The sequence below is a fragment of the Pithys albifrons genome, chromosome 5, assembly GCF_047495875.1.
Source record: "Pithys albifrons albifrons isolate INPA30051 chromosome 5, PitAlb_v1, whole genome shotgun sequence".
Lineage (NCBI taxonomy): Eukaryota > Metazoa > Chordata > Aves > Passeriformes > Thamnophilidae > Pithys > Pithys albifrons.
In genome coordinates this window covers 63,153,421-63,172,456 of record NC_092462.1, presented here as the reverse complement: position 1 = coordinate 63,172,456, position 19,036 = coordinate 63,153,421, and the positions used below count along the sequence as shown (strand labels likewise).

Genomic DNA, 19,036 nt, shown 5'->3' with positions numbered 1-19,036 from the left:
AGTGGCTGCCTAATGAATTGTTTCAAGTTTTCTTCCAGGATTTTGAAAATGAAAATGACACTTACTTAAAAAACTGTATTTGGTTGCTGATGGTAATTTTTCCAGTGACAAAGTCAAAAAAAAGAGTGTAACTGTACTTGGAAAAGCTCAACTGCTGTGCTGTGTGGGTTTGTCCTTGGTGGTGGATCCTTCTTTTGGAGCGTCAGCATCCCGGGATCCAAGCAGGGAAGAAGAAGGTGTGCGCAGAAAGGACCTTCCCTCACCCTGCCAGCGTGGAAGTGTGTGCTCCGTGGGGCTGTACTTCACTAGCTACTGCAACCTCTTGTGCAGCCATGTCCCAGCAAGTTGTTGTTTCGTCCATCTTGGAGTTTCTCGTGGCTCTGAAGGGATGCTCTGCTGTCAATGCTGGAAGTCTGTCCACTTTGATCCTGCTGTCTTCTCAATCTGTCAAGAGTTAAAAACATTGACATAGCTATCATGTGCAGGTAACTGTATGGAATGACAGCTGTTACCTGCCCTGTGGATAATCACATACACTTGGGTATAAAACATTCCTGCACCATTTGATCTCTATTAACTGCTTGAGCTTTATAGCTGCCATTTCTTCTAAATGCTGATGATTGCTTCCTCCTAAATATGTGCATTTAGGTCTTGGTCAAATCCTGCTCCCCTTAAAGCTGATCATAAGCAGCCAGCAGAGCAGAGTGGTTTTAGCAGCTCTGCTCAGACTGTAACCTGGCAAAACCTCCAGGTAGCTCGAGGCTGATGGAAGTTGTTGGTTGGGCACACAACAGCAGTAAGTAGCTACTCCCCTCTGCTGTCCTACAAAGGTATTAGTAACCTTCATCAGTAAAAGAAAAAAAACATGAGGTGAAAGTATATTTGGTATTCCCCTTGTTATTAATTTATATGTTATCAAAGCTCCATAAGTGGTTTCAAGGAACAACAGTAAAAAAATCCTATGTTGTTCAAAAACTGCAAAGTTTTCTTCTTTTGATGTAATTTTCTAGAGAACAGCAACAGCTTTAGCAGCACCTGCAGCCTTCACCAATTGTGTTGTCATAGAGGTTCTCAGCATTTCTTTTCTCCAGTGTTAGCAACCTCTCTGATTTTATGTAATTCATGTGATATTCACTGTTTCCTCCTAACTCAGACACCATGTAAGAACTTTCCAGAAGGATGTAAAGATTCACAGGGGAGCTATGGGGTAGGACCCATTTTTTTGAAAACATGAACAGATGTTGTTTTGAAGGAATTTTTCCCTGACTGTTTCTTTTCTCAGAATGGGAAACAGCTGTTGTAGTCCTGAAAAAGGCACCAAGATTTAGCACCAGAGACACTATGGAGGAAGCTCTTTGTTACAGTGATTATAAATGACTCCAACTTTGCAAGTAACATTGAATACCTAAAAAATACTCATTAATAGAAAATACATGCAAAAATTAAATTTCAAGAGTCAGTTTCAAAGGGTGAAACACTTGCAGGTGGCATAAAGGCTGTAGAGACACCATACTGAAGACTGAGGAGAGAATGTAAAAGGACATAAAAATTCTGCAATAGTTAAACAAAGGAATAAAGGAAGCTATTTAAAATAAAAATAATGAAAACACTGTCCAAAATCTTATGATTAAAAGCACACACACATTAAATGAAAAGCTGTAAGACAGACTGAAATTTCTAAAAGCATTTACCCTAATGATGACATTTGTCAAGTGCACCAGAGAAAAAATGATTAGCACTGAGTCTACAGGTATGACTGTTATTAGAGGATAGCACAAAAAATATGAGTCCCTAGCTGAAAAGCCAATGAATTATTTTCACCAATGTTCATGACAAAAGAACTTAGGAAGGTTTCTTTGTTTATGAGAAATTTGTCTCCAGTTAAGCTATCAATCAAACCGCTTTAGAATCAGTTGTTTAAACTAATGTTGACAAAGCATCAAGACAGTGGATTTTTGCACAAGAACTCTAAGAAAATTGAAATATATAATTTCTACATAGATGAATAGAGAATGTAACTTATTCCTGAAACTGTCCTGTCACCATGGAAGACACTAAATGAGATGACTTTGGTATTTTATTGGTTTGGGGTGTTTTGATTTGTTTGTTGCCTTTTGTTTTGTTTTGTTTTTTAAACCAGGCTTTCAAAAAAGTTCCAGGAGACTACCAGGAGAATAATTGAGTTAGACTTGAGACTTGAAACCAGAGTGCTTGGAAACTCATATTGCAAACTGTGGGTTGCAAACCTTGCAAACTGCTAAATAGTGGAGTGAGACAGATTTTGGCTCTATGGAGACCTGAGGAATCAGTGCATTAGTATAAGACATGCAAGTGCTTTCTTCCTGAAATCATGTATTTAATTCGTTCATAAAATGCTGAAAAAGAAGGCATTTACTCTACTGCTTAATTTAGAAGGGAAATAGGAGTTTTCTCAATAACAACATGAAGCAAGAAAACATCATTTTTGGTTTTTTTGAGAACCACTCAAAGTGGCACAAAGGCAGCATGCATATAAGGAATCTGACAGAGTTTAAGAAGCGTTTGGATGACACTCTCAGGCACATAGTGTGACTCTTAGGGAGGGGTCTTGTGCAGGGCTAAGGGCTGGATCTGATGATTCTTGTAGGTCCCTTTCAACTCAGCATATTCTGTGACTCTGTGAAATAAAGTCCATGGTGAGTTCAAAAGATATCATTGACCAGCCTCAAATTTTTCACTCTCTGCAGAGGTGGTTAATATTGTTAATTATTGTTAATTTTTTCCATTATTTTCTTTTATTCTGGTCCTACTTCCCAGCTCTACTATTCTGTATCTAGATTCACTACACATATATTCAAATTATCAAAGTAGGCAATAGGTTATTAACCTGCTGATGTAGTAAAAAACTCCTCTCATTTAACTATTTAATTATGTATAAATCACTTTGTTCAGTGGTTAAAATTACATTAAAGATTTCACTCTAGGGGTTAGTTATTATGGGCACATGAACACCTGTTACCAGGGTGCCCTTGGAGCTGGGAAGTTGGACTAAGAATCAGGAGATGCTGATTCTGTTTCCACCTCTATCAGCCTTTGGACAAATTACAACACTTTTCTGTGCCTGAACTTCTCTCTTGTCAAGTAGAGAAAAATATAGCTGGGGGAAGATGAACAGGAATTATATTTGTTCAGAAATCTCACATGGTTTGAAGCTCTAGTCCTAAATCTCTACTGGATATGTTGTGGCTAAGAAAGAGAAATAAAAAGAACGTTGAAGCGATGTCTGGACTAATGAAAGCTTGTATTCTTATCAAACCCATGCCCATAGGAGCTATTTCTGGATAAATTGGTGACAGATCATTCTATAGGCTTGTATTTGCAGCTCTTGATTAGACAAAGGGTGCAATGAGAAGGAACACACCAAGCAGCATGGGACTTTGCTTGCAGTTCCACATCAGATGTTGAGGTAGCTGCTGCCAAGAATGATGGAAGCTGAGAGCTTTCTGCCTCTAAGTACTGCTCTGTGTCTCACCGGCCTGAATGAAACAGAGAATTACAGTCTGGTGTCTGTGATGATTAAGAAAAGAAGGTGACACATATAATCAAGCAAAATATAATTATACTGTCTGTGTACTTATGCATATATACATTATAAAATATATAAAATTACAAAAGTAAAGAGAGCAGAATGGCTAAAAGCTAGCATTGAAAATAAAATACTGAACTAAAAAAAGACCACTACAGGTATAGCAGGCTAGAATGAAATCACAAGCATCTAATGAAATGCAGTAGCAAGCTTGGGACCACCAGGGAATTGCTTATAGCTCAACTTTGTTCACTAGATGAAGCAGAATTCTGAAGTTTGTCCTTAGCCTGTTTAGTCAGATAATTTCAATGATAAAGTATGAAAAGTTGCAGATTCAACATAACTGTCAGAATTTCAGATATGCTAAGACTTTCTCCCAAACAACTGCATTTTCAGGAAAAAAAAAAGGAAAAAGGTATTCGTCTGTATTTCTCTCAAACTGCAGACAGCCTCAGGTCAAGACCCCAGGAAATCTCAGTACAGCAGCTGTGTACATACAGTTTCTTCAGTTAAAATATTGGACAGTTGCACAACTGAAATGTCTCTCTTTTTGGTGCATTCTTAATTTCTTGCTGTCAAATCCAGAGCAGTTTTCTGTCAGATGTTCTCAGCTTTTAAAATATGTGAGTACCTTGACATGTTTCCTGTAATCATGGCAAAATAAATGCATGCTGGGCCATTCTGTTAAAAAATGTCCCTTGTGCAATAAATCATTTGTAGGAAGCTGCTTTGCAGTGAATGACTTATCTTGCCTTTTACCTGATGCAGCTACAGACTGTGATAACTTGATAAAGGCCCAGGGAGCATGAATGACTTGATGAGGACTTTGTTGTGGTTCTAAACCAGGTATCTCTTCCTGTGCTGAATACTACTGGCTGAGAATAAATAACAAAATGGCCAGCTATGGGTGAAAAAAATGAACAGCTGGTTCTAGTTGTTAGTCTTATGGAACAAAAAGACCTGCAGAGAAAAGAGGACAAAAATGAGTTTGTACAGTGTCTATTACATTTATTCTGCTCTGTACAAATACATAAGTAGTCTCAGAGGCAATTATGCTGGGAACTGAGAGTGGTTCTGCTGAACCAACAAAGAGAAGCTGAGTTTTATTTCCCTCCACCATAGATCCATGGAATTGGTAGTGTGTGACAGTGTTGAACAGACTCCTGTCCAGGAGTGAGGAAGAAAAAAACCTATACCAGTCACTATAAAAATACATCAAGAACAGTAACTGAAATTCCAGTGAAGTCTTGGGCTTTTTCAGTATTTCTGGTAAAGAGCCTATTTGAGCCATGGAATGCTTTTAAGGTTCATATTATCTTAATACTCAGATATTACAGTAGACTTCTTGCAGCATTGATTTCTGATGCTGGATCTCAAATCTGATATTGGTCAGTGGAAGGGAATTCAGAGGAGAGGGAAAAATTCTTCATGCTAAAACCCTCTAGCAGTACAGAGCAATGACATCAGGCTTTAGAAAATGTAGCTGCTGTGTTTGAGAGCTGTGTGGAGGCTGTTACACTGCCTGTCACTGCTGTCTGTTTGCTTGGTGCATGATAACACCTTTGTGCCGCTGATGTACTTGTCAGTGGCTCCTGCCAGGCTGAAACTGAAGCCTCAGAAACGCAAGTTGTTTCACAATGCTCTTAGCAGCCATCAAGAGGACTGAGTTTCTGCTGACAATAGAGACCTCAAGCCAGGCAGACCTGACCCTCCTCTGAGACTCCCACGCTTGCCATATCCCACAGGAAACTCTTTTTACTAGGAAAATTTTTAAGTGAGTTTGCCAATGTTGCAAGTCAAGTGTGCTGGGTGTAAAGGGAAAAGAATGGTCTGAGAGGCCAGTGGATTTGCTTTGCCATTTCCAGATTTACTATTTTACTTTGGTCTTGATATTTCAAACACTTTGCTGGAGAAAACAGATGTTTTTGTTTTTAGTTTCGGGAAAAAGAGTACATAAAAAGATGAACTTTAGAAACTGTAGTTTTATTTGAGAAAAAGCCATATTAATGGGAACGTGTACCCCCTTGAAAGAAATCCTGAGGAGCAGATAAATCTGTGGAATATTTATCCCAGTTATTCTTCCCAAGAAATGGGACCTGAGGTCAGAACAGATGAGGCACATCTGTGCTGACTTTTTGAAATTCATGAATCCCAAATGGAAACCCAACTCAGTTCTAATATTTAGCAGCTACCCGGAAGTAATGCTGATGGCTTGTTCAGATGGCATTTCTAGAAGGCTTATTCTGAACATGTCTGAATCAGAGGAGAAAAAATGACTGATCTGTCATGGGGTATGACTGTGCTCAGAGAGGGACTATTTCATCTGCATTTGTCTGATCATGTCACTGTGTTTTGTCTACTGGAACACAGACACTGAAGTTCCAAGGGGGATTTCAGAAAAACAGTGGTTGTTCTAATGTCCAAATGCTGTATTTTTAGAATAACAGCTGGTAAATATAGACTCTTTCAAAATGCAGCACTGAAAACTTTTTGTTCTCAATAGAAAAGATCTAGCAATGGGATTTTGTGAAGTATTTAGTAGAAGCCAGAAAGTGACAGATATAGTCACTCTTTTCTTATATCTTGATCATAGAAAGTAGAAATATGAAAGTTATGCCATATAACTGAGATTGCTGGATATTTCGGTGTTGCAGAAATTCTACCCAAGTAAGTTTTACGGAGTGGTATAATGTACAGGTGGACTCCATAAAGTCAGCGGACCCTGACTGTAGCAGTGCCTCACAGGGATCCTTGCAGAGCTGGGGACGCTCAACATGTCTAACCAAGATCATAACAAGTTGTAGATAGCTAAGGCTGGAGTGAGATATCTTGGCACTGAGGGCAGGAAAAGTGTCAGTGTGGTACCCACTGCTATTGCCCACTATTTGTTTCTAGTTTTAGTTTTTTTCAGTGTGGTAATGGACAAAAATTTGCATGCAAACATAATCAAAAAATGCCCAGATGAATGATTTCACATGTAAACAAAATGATTTCTTCCTCAAGGTGGTGATTCTTGAACTCTTTCCACCCTGCAACTGCCTGTACCTGAACATGAGTAATTTGTCTTGGTAATAACTAAGCACTGTTTTACAAAGTGGTCCAAAATTTGCTTCCGAAAGAAATTGATATAGTCAGCCACTGGTTATAACCCTCATCAGAACTGGCTTCACTGCTTGGTTCCACATAAAATAAAAATGAAATGCTCAACCTAAATAGTTTGGAAAATTTATGGCACTCGAACTCCACAAAATATATCCCCACCCATCTTCCTTTTTCCAGTCAAAAAATGTAAAAAGGAAGACTTAATGGGACTTGGGAGTCTAACTGTGCCAATAAGATGCGCTTATTGTGGGACAAGTACACACTATATGCCTATGTTTCTCCCATTTTTAAGTGGTTTTATGCAGAGTAACTTTTTCTAGAAAGAAGTATTTAGACTGTGAAGGTTCAAAAGAATGAGTGTGATAAAAATTGTAACCAGAAAGCTGCTGGGTAACTTGAACTTTACATGTTGGTATAACCATCATGAAAATGGATAGGTTTTGGTTTATATCTCTGTCCTAAATAGTAAGTCTTCAGTGGGAAATGTGTGGCAGGTAGGTGAAAACTAACCGTGTTGGTCATACCAGCTCATTTTCTGCATCAGCTCACCCAGCAGCCCCAAAAGGACTCTCTTCCCTTGGCTTGACACTGAGTAAAACTGTTCACAGCACCTACAATCTGTCATGCTTTAGCCAGGAAGAGTCAATTCTCCAAGGTCATGCAAGACTTTATCATTTATAAAATCCCTTATTTAAGCTTTATAGCAGCTCATCCACATCATTAAAGTGCACATACTACAAAAACAGGGCAAGATTTTGGCAGCATAATGTAGGAACACATACATGGCTTTTCAAAAACAATGGGCTGTATGCATGTGCATCTCATACTCCACTTTAAAAACTTCAACCATTATTCTTCCTCCATCATTTTAACATCAATTGCAGGCAGTGATTGTACAAATATTGATAACAGGGCATGATTTCTTGGACAATAAGCTGCTTGGCTTGTGATCTGGTTTCCTCTTTTGGGAATAAGAATAGATACTTTGATACATGGTCACTTAATATTTTTCTGTCTTAAGGTTTCTCTTATAAATTGGTTCTTGCTGTGTTCTATTTTTGTAAAAACTGAAGAAGCTGGCAGTATTTTACAGTTGTAAATGAGTGTCACTCTTTCTTTTATATCTCCATTATTCCGATTGCTACTTCTCGTGTGGAGGTTTTCATTCCACTATATTTTTTAGTGAAATGATAAAATAAAGAAGAAGTTAGTGAAGTATCCTGATCGAGTTATTTTTTAAACTGAATAAGTATACTTGGGAAGAGTACTTTTAGTTTTCAATATAAAATAACCAGAAAATACATCAGAAAGGAGTGAAACTCCCTGTATTTCCTTTCTTTTTAAAAAAGTTAGCAAAAATAAGCCTATGAGTTGAACAGAAATTCAGATCATTTGCGTATTTTGCACTTCCATATATAAAGAAGAAAATGCTAACCTTTCCTCAGTGTACATCTTCAGGAATAGAGTCAAGTCTCTGCCCACATTCTACAACATTCCCCAGTTTGAAAAGTACTGCTCTGATTTCATAGCACATAGCAGAACTAATTGATAATCCTCCATAAGATTAAGTTACCTGGTAACCTGAACATCTGACAAATTACTCAACCACTTCCCATTCCCCAGTGGGAGCCAGGAGGGCTCTCATCTCAAGCAGCAAATAGGGTGCTGCATGGGAAAGTAATTTCTGTATTTTAGGCATCAGTTATGTTTGCTCCCACAGGTAGGGATCGGTGCCTGGAAGCTGAGTGGCACAGACTGCCTCGTCCTTATGGCTAAACTCTCTAATCTTCGAAACAGAGCTGTATTCCAGCTGTCTATTAGGCAGCCTTTGGTCTACAGTAACCTCTGAAACATGAAGGGAATTTCTTCAAAGAGTGATTTAGGTCTGGGAAAAATTATGCCAGGGACCATGCTAACTATGGAGCAGCATGGAAGACTGCCTGTATTCTGCCTTTAAAAAACAGGAAGAAAACAGCAGTGAAGGTGGAAAATACAGGATAAGAAAAAAGAAGACTAGAAATAAAGGAAGGAGAGTTAAACACCTTAAAAATGAGAATGGATTCAAAAGAATCCCAGCTGTGGAGATGTAATTAATTAAACTAAGTAATTATATAGCTAATTAAAATTGTCTCAAAAGACAGTTGTATATAGCTAATGTTCTCTATTATTAAAAATTCCTCTTTACACCTAGCAGAGGAGCAGTAAGCATGACAGAGTTAATAGCGGGCTTTTATTTTCTTTAGCCTCTGCACAGAATGATCTCAGAGGTCTTTTCAGTGAAACAGGATTCACTGAGAAGCGTGTGAATTTTGTATGCATTTCTGAGTAAACAAGGAAGGCACAATCTTGCTCTGTGCCAAAGGAAGCTTGAGGCAGACCAGGTCAGGAGTGGCTGAAGCAGAGACGACATTCATCACTCAGCAACATCAGAGCTGAGTCACATGACTCCAAAGTGAAAATTAAAGTCTGTAAACTCAGATAATTTCCCCTTGCTCTGGAGTCTGTGTAGAGGACCAATATGTGCAGAGCAGCTTTAAATGAAACAGAACACTCCCCTGTGTCTGTGTTATAGCAGGTATGTGTTTTGGGACACCTGGGTCCAAGTAGTAACTCCATCTAACCGCTAACAAGAGTGGAAGTATTGAGTCTTTATCGCTTCCTTAATAATGTTTGCACCCATAACTTTCTCATTCTTGCCCTCCTGCCCCCAAGGCTGGGTACATGCACTCAAACGTAGCTGCCTCACAGTGATGTTTGGTGCTGCACAAGATGCCCGTGGTTACCTGAGGCAAATAGAACTGGTAGATCACAGAGCACCTGTGCCTGCTGAACTGGCATTTAGAAATTAACTGAACTCACAATTATGGGATGAATTTTATGCTGGCTAACTGTAGACAAATGAAGGATTAGTTCAGGCTCTCTCTCCAGGGAGTAGAGTCCACAATAAAGATTAATGCTGGTCTAAGTTATCTAATATATGTATCACAGATCAACCTTGGGAGATACAAGTCTCTCCTCACTGAGCACTAAAGGAGCTTAAACTAAATAAATGACACTTAAATAGATTAGTTTAAAGGGACACAGGCTTGTTGCCTCTCTAGATCTCTAGAAAAACAGAGATTCCTTTCCTTTCCGAAAGACAGATTCAAGGCCCTTTCTGTCTAGCAGCTGTATAAGCTCACTGCACACTGCACTGCTTAGCAGAACCAATTTGCTTCTGGATTAGAGCTAATTTGCACCCACACTGTTCAGGCGTGCAGAAATGGAATGGTCCCATCAGCCTGTAACAGAACATGCTGATAAACACTGCAAAGCGCTGGGTAATGAAATCACTGAGGAGAACAGGGAGCAATTCCCTGTTCATCCACGCAGATGTGCCTGCAGCGTATTCAGGCTTTGGGTCTGCCAGCAATGCCTTTCTGTGTGACTTGGGCTATATCTTGAAAAGTACTTTGTCATCTAATTCCCACTTATTTCAGACACCTTTGAAAAATCTTGTGTATTGTGGGGTAGGAGTTGTTCTATGTCTAACCAATATTTAACTCAGTCTGTCTTTGACCCCAAACAGGTTCTCTTGGTACTGACTGCTTTGATAGAAATAGTCATAATCTCAGGTCTGTTTTCCTAAAACACCATGATGTATGTGTTTTGATAGCTTAGTACATTATCAAGTCATCATTCTAATATCTCTATTTTAACTCCATTTAAATTTAAATGACTGTCAGATTAAAAGTTAGGCTTTATTAAAGCTGAATGTGAAAAGTAAAATTTTGGGGGAAGTATCCCTATGTAGCATGGATGTCTTCTTGTACCACTGACACTTGTTGCATTTACTCCCATGCTTTCCAAAAATCTTTGGGGAAGCATGCTCAGAGTATGGGTAATTGATTCAGGTTGATGGTTCCTGCTGAGTAATTACACTCAGTAAATGCCTGTGAACATAATTTTCTATCAACCAGTAATTTATAATCAAACTTAATGGGTTCAGGTGCACATGCGTCGTGTGTGACATGTGAAATACTAGTATGTGGAAATCAAATGACAAATTTTATACTGGGTGCTGTAGTATGTTGACCTGCAATACCTTGAGATCTCAGGTTTACCCTGGGATTTGATAAAGCAAAATAAGAGTGAAGACATGAGGTAAATACATGAAGATATCAAATGATGCACAGTCATTTAAGAAAAGGTGACTAAACCAATTAACAATAATAGTAAAGCCATTTTCAGTCTAGTAAAATACGTGTCTCTTAGAAGTGGGCTATTGTCTGCTCCAAACCATGTTCATCCTAAACAGTATCTGTCTTGTTCAGCCACATTTTAAAATGTGAACTAGTTTTTCTAGTTTAGATATGTTTGCAGTTCCATATGTATAAGGAACAGGAAAGTATGAAATTTTCCATTAATATACTGGTTATTAGACCTTTTGGAACCACAGAGAGAAAATTTTCTTTTTACTTAGCTAAAATTCAGTTTTAAAACTGCAGACACCTGCCCACAAATAAGGATATTTCTCAGGTGTGTGGGGCCAAAACTCATTCTCAGGAAAGACATTAATTTCCTAGATAGCTTTTGGTGATATCCTACAGGATGTAGGTTCACCCTCTTGTTCAGCTAGATTACAGTCGTTACTTTGGAATATTATTTTCCTTAATGTTTCAAGGTAAAATGATCCTTTGAGTCAAGTCCAAGTGCAATGTTTTGGGAGGACAATTCTTCTGCATCTACAGTTACATCTGTGTTACTGGAACTATATTCTGAGCCACTGCCATCCCCACAGAGACCCCAGACTTTAGGGCAAATAAGATTTTACAAAGGAGCTGGAATCCAGAGGCTTCTTGACAGAGAGCAGATCACAGCAACAAGCATAATTTTGCTAATGGACTGAGAATTTAAAGACAAATAATAATATGATGACTGTGAAATTCCTGCTGCATGTGTAGTGGTGGTGATGTGCATGCCTACAGCTTGGTGACAATGAACTGGTGTGACAGATTGCCACAGCAAAGCAGGACTGGACAGAAGGGCAGCCAGCCACCACTGAGACATGGCCATACAATCCCATCTCATTTCTTCTCTTAGCTTTTAATGCTTCTCCTCTGGTGCTGGGAAGAGGATTCTCTTTCAGAGGTGACTGAGGGAAAAATCAATGGTTACAGCCTATTTGTGCGTCAGCAACAATTTCCTTAATGTGGCATCTCTAACTGAAACTTCAGCTCCATGGGGGTCATGCAATCAATGCTTTAAGGGTTACCACATGTGGAAAGCTGAATTGGGTTTGTTTGGCAAGGTTTTGGTAGTGGGATACTACAGGGGTGGCTTCTGTGAGAAGCAGACAGAAGATATCCCCATGTCCAACAGTGCCACACCAGTGAGCTCTAAGTTGGACCCATCACTGACCAAAGCTGAGCCGAACAACAACTGTGGTAGCACCTCTGGGATAACAGAGTTAAGAAGGTGGTGAAAAAAAGCACAATTGCAGCTGACGAGAGGAGTGAGAATTTGTGAGTGGACAGCCCTGCAGACACCAAGGTCATTGCAGAAGGAGGGGAAGGAGGTGCTGGGGAAGAGATGCCCCTGAAACCCATGGTGCAGGCCATGGTGAGGCAGCTGTTCCCCTGAAGCCTGTGGAAGTCCTGGCTGGAGCAGAGATCCACTTGTCCAGGTCCTGGCGGGACCTGTGGTGCCATGGAGAGAGGACCCCAGGCTGGAGCAGGTTTGGTGACAGGACTTTGGACCCCATGGGGGGCACAGGCTGGAACAGCCTGTTCCTGAAATCCTGCACCACATGGAAGGCACTGACCCTGGAGCAGGTCATGAAGAACTGCAGACTGTGCAAGGAAACTCATGCTGGAGCAGGGGAAGAGTATGAGGAGGAAGGAGCAGCAGAGACAAAGTGTGAGGAACTGATTGCATTCCCTGTCCCTCTGTGCCTCTGTCCTGGAGGAGATAGAGTATTTGGGAATGAAGCTGAGTGCAGGAAGAAGGAAGAGGTGACAGGAAGGTGTTTTTAAGATTTGGGTTTTATTTCTCACTATCCTACTGTGTTATTTATTGGCAATAAATTGAATCAACCTTCCCCAAGCTTAGTCTGTTTTGCCCTTGATGGTAACTGGAGAGTGATCTCTCCCTGTCCTTACCTCAATCAGTGAGCCATGCATTATATTTTCTTTCCCCTGCCCAGCTGAGGAAGGCAGTGACAGAAGGGCTTTGGTGGACACCTGACATCCAGCCGGGGTCAACCCACCACAGAAGCGAGTGTGGTTCTGCCTAATTATTCAGATGTGACAATGAATATTCTCAGACTGGAATATACATTTGGGAATATGCTAGTTCAGCCCTACACTTCTTGAAACACTGGACTTCCAGGAATTGGAGCCTGTGAGTTGCCAGGGAACAACAGCCTGCACTCACCTCTCTGAGGGTTCATCTCTTTCCACCTATTCCTTATGCAAGATTTCTCTGCCCAAGTCTGAAACTCAGATTCACAAAAGTCTGGTTACCTGTGCAGCTCTTTCATTGCCTGAAGGGCAAAAAAGAGAATGAGCTGGGAGTTCACTTGTGATTGCATAGCATAATTTTCAGCCTCCCTACACAATGCATGGGAAGGGTGGGTAACACAGGCCTGACTTAGGGATCCACAAAAGCCACTCTATGGAACAAGAAGTCATCTAGGCTAGTCACTAAGGTGCATCCACAACAGAAATATGTATTGGTGAGACACAGGAAAATCACCTCCACATGGGAGGTCTTCCCAGCCAATGGGGGATGTGCCCTGAAACACAGCAATGGACAACCTGAATCTTACCTAAATCTCTTACTGCCCTAAGCCTGCATTTCTTTTCCTATTTTCAAAAGGCTAAATATACACATACTTGCATATAATGCATACACATACATCTATACATTTTACTGTGCAACCCTTATGTCACTATGAAGACTCAACATGAAAATGGACACATTGTCAGCAGTGAGAAACCATAAATGCACATACCCAGATGTTCCACCTAACAGGGATTTCCATCTCCCACAATGGCCCATTTCAGACACTAGTACATGCTGTCAAAGAACAAGCCAAATGTCTGCTGTGGCACATCCTACTCGCTTCTGAATTTCAGACTTCCCAAACTAACGAGTGCAATCAGAGGTCTCACATCTCATGGACCTTAGCTGATTTTTTTCTCATTAATTTCTCTTATCCTTTTCTGAATCATTTTGTATGTTTGGCATCCAAAGCACCACTTGGTAACAGGCTGCGCTGCACAAAAAATCATGGTTTGTTTTCTTTTAAACCTGCAGCATTATCACAAAGAGTGAATAACCATTGCTTAGTCATCTTCTCAATAAGTATCATAACATGTTATTTTTTATCCAGTTTCTGTCTTTTCAGTTGTCTCTTCTGAGAGTTTAAATTAGTTCAAGTCTATTTAATCCTTCAACCTGTCCCATGACACACCCCTGGCCAATTCTGTTTGTGTTGCAACCATTCTTAGTTTGTAACTTTTTTGAGATAAGGAAGCAGAACTGTACAAAGAATGGACGATGCCGGTGTGTGTATATGAACATAAATCTGTATACCCACAATGACATCCATAATTTCTTTGTAGATGTTTTTGCAGTTTTTGCGGCTTTTAACCTATCAACACCTTTTAGTCTTCCACCAAACATTATGCTATCCACAGTATTTTCAAACTCTCTGTCCTTCATAACTGAAGCTAATTTTAAGTTTATTATTCTAAAGGCAAAGTTTAGATTATTTTCTTCCTAACATATTTTCTTTTATCAATATTGAATTTCAGCTGCCATTTTCTTACCCTGAAATTCAGAACCATAGTTATCATTAGCTACAATAGTTCTTTGCACTCAGATTTAGTTTTGACTACTATGGTATTGTAAGTGAACTTTGTCACCATTCACCTCCCTTTCCAACTCATTTATGAATATATTCAACAGGTATATAGACATCAGAATGACTGGCAATAATAATGACGTTATCTCATTACTGGCTTGTTTCTGCATTTCTTCAGCAACTGACCCCAAAATATTGTCTTAAAACAGCAAGAGGAGTGCAGTCTTCATGACTCAGTCTTAATTTACAGACACTCATAACAAGTGAGAATTTACGCTAGTGCAGGACATGAAGAGAGATGAAGAGAAATCATGAAGGTAATCCCCTGTGGCAATGGAACAGTCATGACTTGTTATGCAGCTTTTACATAGTTATGATTTGTCCAATGTAACCTGCTGAAAAAAATGAAATATATGGTGCCCAGAATTATGCAGTTTTGGTTCCTCTCCAGAGCCTGAGATGTACAAATGAAGATTTATCTTTTCTCTGCCTATAAATTGACTTCCAATTATTTTTATGATGTCTTTTTCTGTTCAGTTTTCTGTGAATAGAAACTAATTGCTGTCCTCCAATGCTGAGGACTTGCATTGGTTAGCCTGATCCTTCCAGGACCCCATTCCAGCATGGAGAATGCTCTCAAATATGCAACCCCATGCAAACTTTCATTCCCAAAGTTGCATGCCCATTTGGTGAAGTGTCATTACAATCTTATCCTTACTTGCTTGGGAAAACTTAGGCCCTTTTTCCTGGAAGAATTTGAAAATGAGATTCCAGATATTCATTAGCCTTTTAGGTTTTTTATTTTTTTCCTCTCTTCCTCCATGAATCTGTGAAGGGAACATGCTATTGAAACAATAGCTTTTGTATGGCCACTCTTTTCTCAAAAGAAAGTGCATTTGAAGGTATACCTATAGCAAAATTACCAGCTTGGACCTGCTGGGCTCACTAAGAGAGTGACATTTGGACTGGTAATTCTAAGGCAGTAATAATGAGCAGGAATCAAAGGCAGAAGTGAAAGGACTTGTATAAGCAAGCAGCAGTTATTACTGCCCAAAACGAAATCAGGTTCAATCACATTCAGAAAAGCATCTTTCTAATTAGGTGAGATTGCAAGAGCAATCTCATAAAGCAGACATATCCATTACAAAAGGGATCAGTGAAGAGCAGAGCAACCACTTGAAATGCTCACAAAGAGATGGATTTACACTGAATTAAGGTCAGCAGAAGTACCAAGAAATAAAAAATTGTACTGTAGCCTCATCCAAAAAGCATTCATTAGGAGGATTATGATAATATAAATATCCCCAGAGACACTAAGTGAAATAAAATATCGATTAAGAAAAGTACATTCAATGAAGTATACTGCAAATCATTATGAATATTCAATTTCAATCAAACTAAAATGAAAGAGAGCACTCAGGGACTCTGGATATGAGTCTCAGAAGACAACTGAAAGGAAAGAAAAAGAACAAAAAAAGAGAAAGATAATAAACTTGATCTTATAAAAGATGCAGAAAATATTGAGTAAGCTCTTCACCTATGATATGGACAAAATCAGACAATATGATTTTAAGCATCTTAATATCCCTCCCTTCCTTAATTTTTGGCGTTTATTCTGGGAACAGAGAGCTTTCTGTTCACCTAGAGCTGTTCAGTACCATTTAGGAGAGAACTTAGCATGGCCAAACAGCAGGAGTGATGGTAGGAAAAGAGAAAGTAATGTGCAGCAGCCCACTAACTGCTCCAATTTGTAGCAGATTGCTTTTAGTGTGTTGGCATTGAACAAATACTGAGAAGAACAAAAAAGGTAAACCAGTAGCTTAGGAAAGAGGCAAGCCTGTTCAGATGAATGGGGACTAGGCAGCTGAATATCCTAACAATGCTATTGTAGCATAATAGTATTAAGTAAAAAAACCTCCAACTTCAAAATCATTAGTAATGTTTTGAAATTTTTCACTGGAATTTTTAACAATATTGATAATTTTCTAATCAGTTAATTGCATTTATTAAAATACTTTGGCAGAATTGCAACCCATTTTCATGCATATTGTATATATGAAAAACATATTCTACTCAGTAAAAGGTGGTTATGTGATTTTATTTTCTGTAGCAGGCTGATAATTTTGATTAAGTTTATGAAGTATCTGACTGAAGAATTATTCTACCTAAGGAGCAAAAATTTTCCAGAAAACCAGTGTGTGAACCTATTTTGTATCACAGTTTATTTAGTTTATATTTTCAAAATTAAGTAAGATATGACACTGACATTTTAAAGAAGACTAGAAAACATTTCCTGCACCACAAAAGGATTTTCTTATGTTATTTTACTTTGGATCAAGATAGTGTGTACCTTTTTCTTAATGTGACTGTGGAGGGATGCCAAACCTCCATGTCATATCAACACACACACCCACACACACCCACACACACCCCCCTATATACACACACGTGTATTTTACTTTGTAGTTCACATTCACTGAAATATTGATATTAATAGGAATGAAGTCTCTCAGCTAGCAACCCTTCAGTCACTCTGTTATCTGAAGCACTAGAAAAATATAGACAAGATAAAATCTGCTTACACAATAAGGGATTTCATTCTAGATGTTTAATGTTTTCCTGCACAAATGAGGATGCAGGTTAAAGTTACTATTCAGAAGAGTTTAGCCATTTTACATGGAGTATTTTCAATTTAAAAATGTTGCTCAGCCCCAAAGCTGCTTTTGGTCTGCTCTTCCATTATTTGACATTGTACATGAGTGTCCCAGGAGAAAATTATATTGGGGATGGAAGATTCAATCCTCCTTAACCTTTTTTTTAGAAGAAATGACATATCAGAATAACTGCTGACAAGGATCACATAAAAATTTTCGAGTACTCAGTGTGTATTTTGCAGACATGAAAGCCATATTGCTTTCAGATTTCACAAATTTCCTAGGCTCTTTTATAGGATTGACAGTAATGAGAACATGCCTAGCTAAACTCAAGTGCAGATCTACACCTGGAAATCTCTTCTATAACTGCCAGTTTTACTACACAGGACAGTCCTTTGCATTTATGCCAATCTTAGGAAATGGTTTTGTTTCATCTTCTGGGAACTTCTTTGTTTGATAGAGTTGTTTTCTGGCTTTTTCTACAGGGAAACTGGGAATAGTCAGTCTTCCGTCTCTTCGTCCACCTCTCCCCTGTCAATTCTGAATAGTATCAGCAGAAGATGCCATGGGATAATCCATTGCTGATAATCACTGACTACAGGATTTTTTTACAGGAAGTCCTGTACAATTAAATCCAATATATAAAGAAAATATCTAATGCCATGACTCCAGGTCCTTTTTTCTGAATTTCTATTTTAACAGTACACAATTGGTCTATCATTCTGAAGTGTGTGTTTGCACTCTCTGACTATATACAACATCCTACTTCTTTTTAATTCTTCAGATCTTTCATCCTATCTCATAACTGTCCAAACCATAGATATCAGCCACACAGTTGCAACACAGTCCAACCAAATAAATTGCATTCAGGGACAACATAAGACCTACCAAGAAGGTATGTTTACTGAATGCTGATAGTAAAGACATCTGGAAAAAGGTCAGTCTTTTTAACTAAGCCTAGTCATTTGAAAGCTTGGCTTAGCTAAAATGAAATCTGTCTTCCTCATGCCACTCATCTTGCTTAAAACATTCCTACAAATATCAGTTTTCAATTCTTAACTACATAAAGCAATACAAAAATGGAAATGCACATTCAGTCTTTGTCATCACTAAGTGAAACTATTAACTTACTTCATTCCATCTCTTCAATTATGTTTAAATTCTATTTAGCCCATTAAGCCTTTTCTCTACCTCTCCCCACTCTTCCTGTCTGCAATCTAAGAGTTTCTGAGCTTCTTGGCAAGAAAGTAAGTATGACATATTGCAAGATTTACAGTGTGTGTTGCAGGATAAAAAGACATATAGTGGAAAAGAGGAACAGTCTAGAAGTATCAGTAAGGCATTCAATAAAAACAGATTCTGCTTTCCATGGCAGATATTTCACAAGTATTGGATTGCAAGATGATGTGGAACTGGGGTGTTAGCAAAACAGAATCTAACTACATATTACTACCTGACTTTTTGTTGCTCAGTTAGAAGTGTCTGAAATTTTTTCTTGAATCCTTTTAATTTGGAGTCTTACTTTTTGTCTTTCAGCATCTGCACCTGTTCCTAAGAACTTGATCAGCCACGTGGCTTTGGAAATCCACATAGGCACAGCCTCAGCCTCTGCATACAGCCCCAAGGGCTTAGAAAGGTCTAAGGAAGCACACCATGAATTACTCTGGCATATACTGTATAGCTTCTTCTCTCTGATATGATGAAATCTGTGCCTGTTATTGCTCTCATTTTCTTCACATTAACTTGAATTCACTTTGCACTTCAAACATTTGACCTCCACTTCCCTTCTTATTAGCATTTCTGTCTTTGAAAAATAAAACAGGAGTGTCTCCACGTCTTTTTAAAGCTCTAATACCATTCAAACAA

General features: G+C 38.8%; 1 protein-coding gene across 2 annotated transcripts in view; it reads right to left on the bottom strand.

Moving 5' to 3' along the window:
* Positions 1–284: 284 nt before the first annotated feature.
* The window catches only part of STK32B (serine/threonine kinase 32B), a 179,408-nt gene continuing 160,656 nt past the window's right edge, over positions 285–19,036 (bottom strand). For both annotated transcript variants that reach the window (XM_071555231.1, XM_071555232.1), the window contains one exon: positions 285–444. In XM_071555231.1, coding sequence (XP_071411332.1) covers positions 306–444 — 139 coding nt within the window. In that variant the 3' untranslated portion in view covers positions 285–305. The remainder of the gene's footprint in view (positions 445–19,036) is intronic.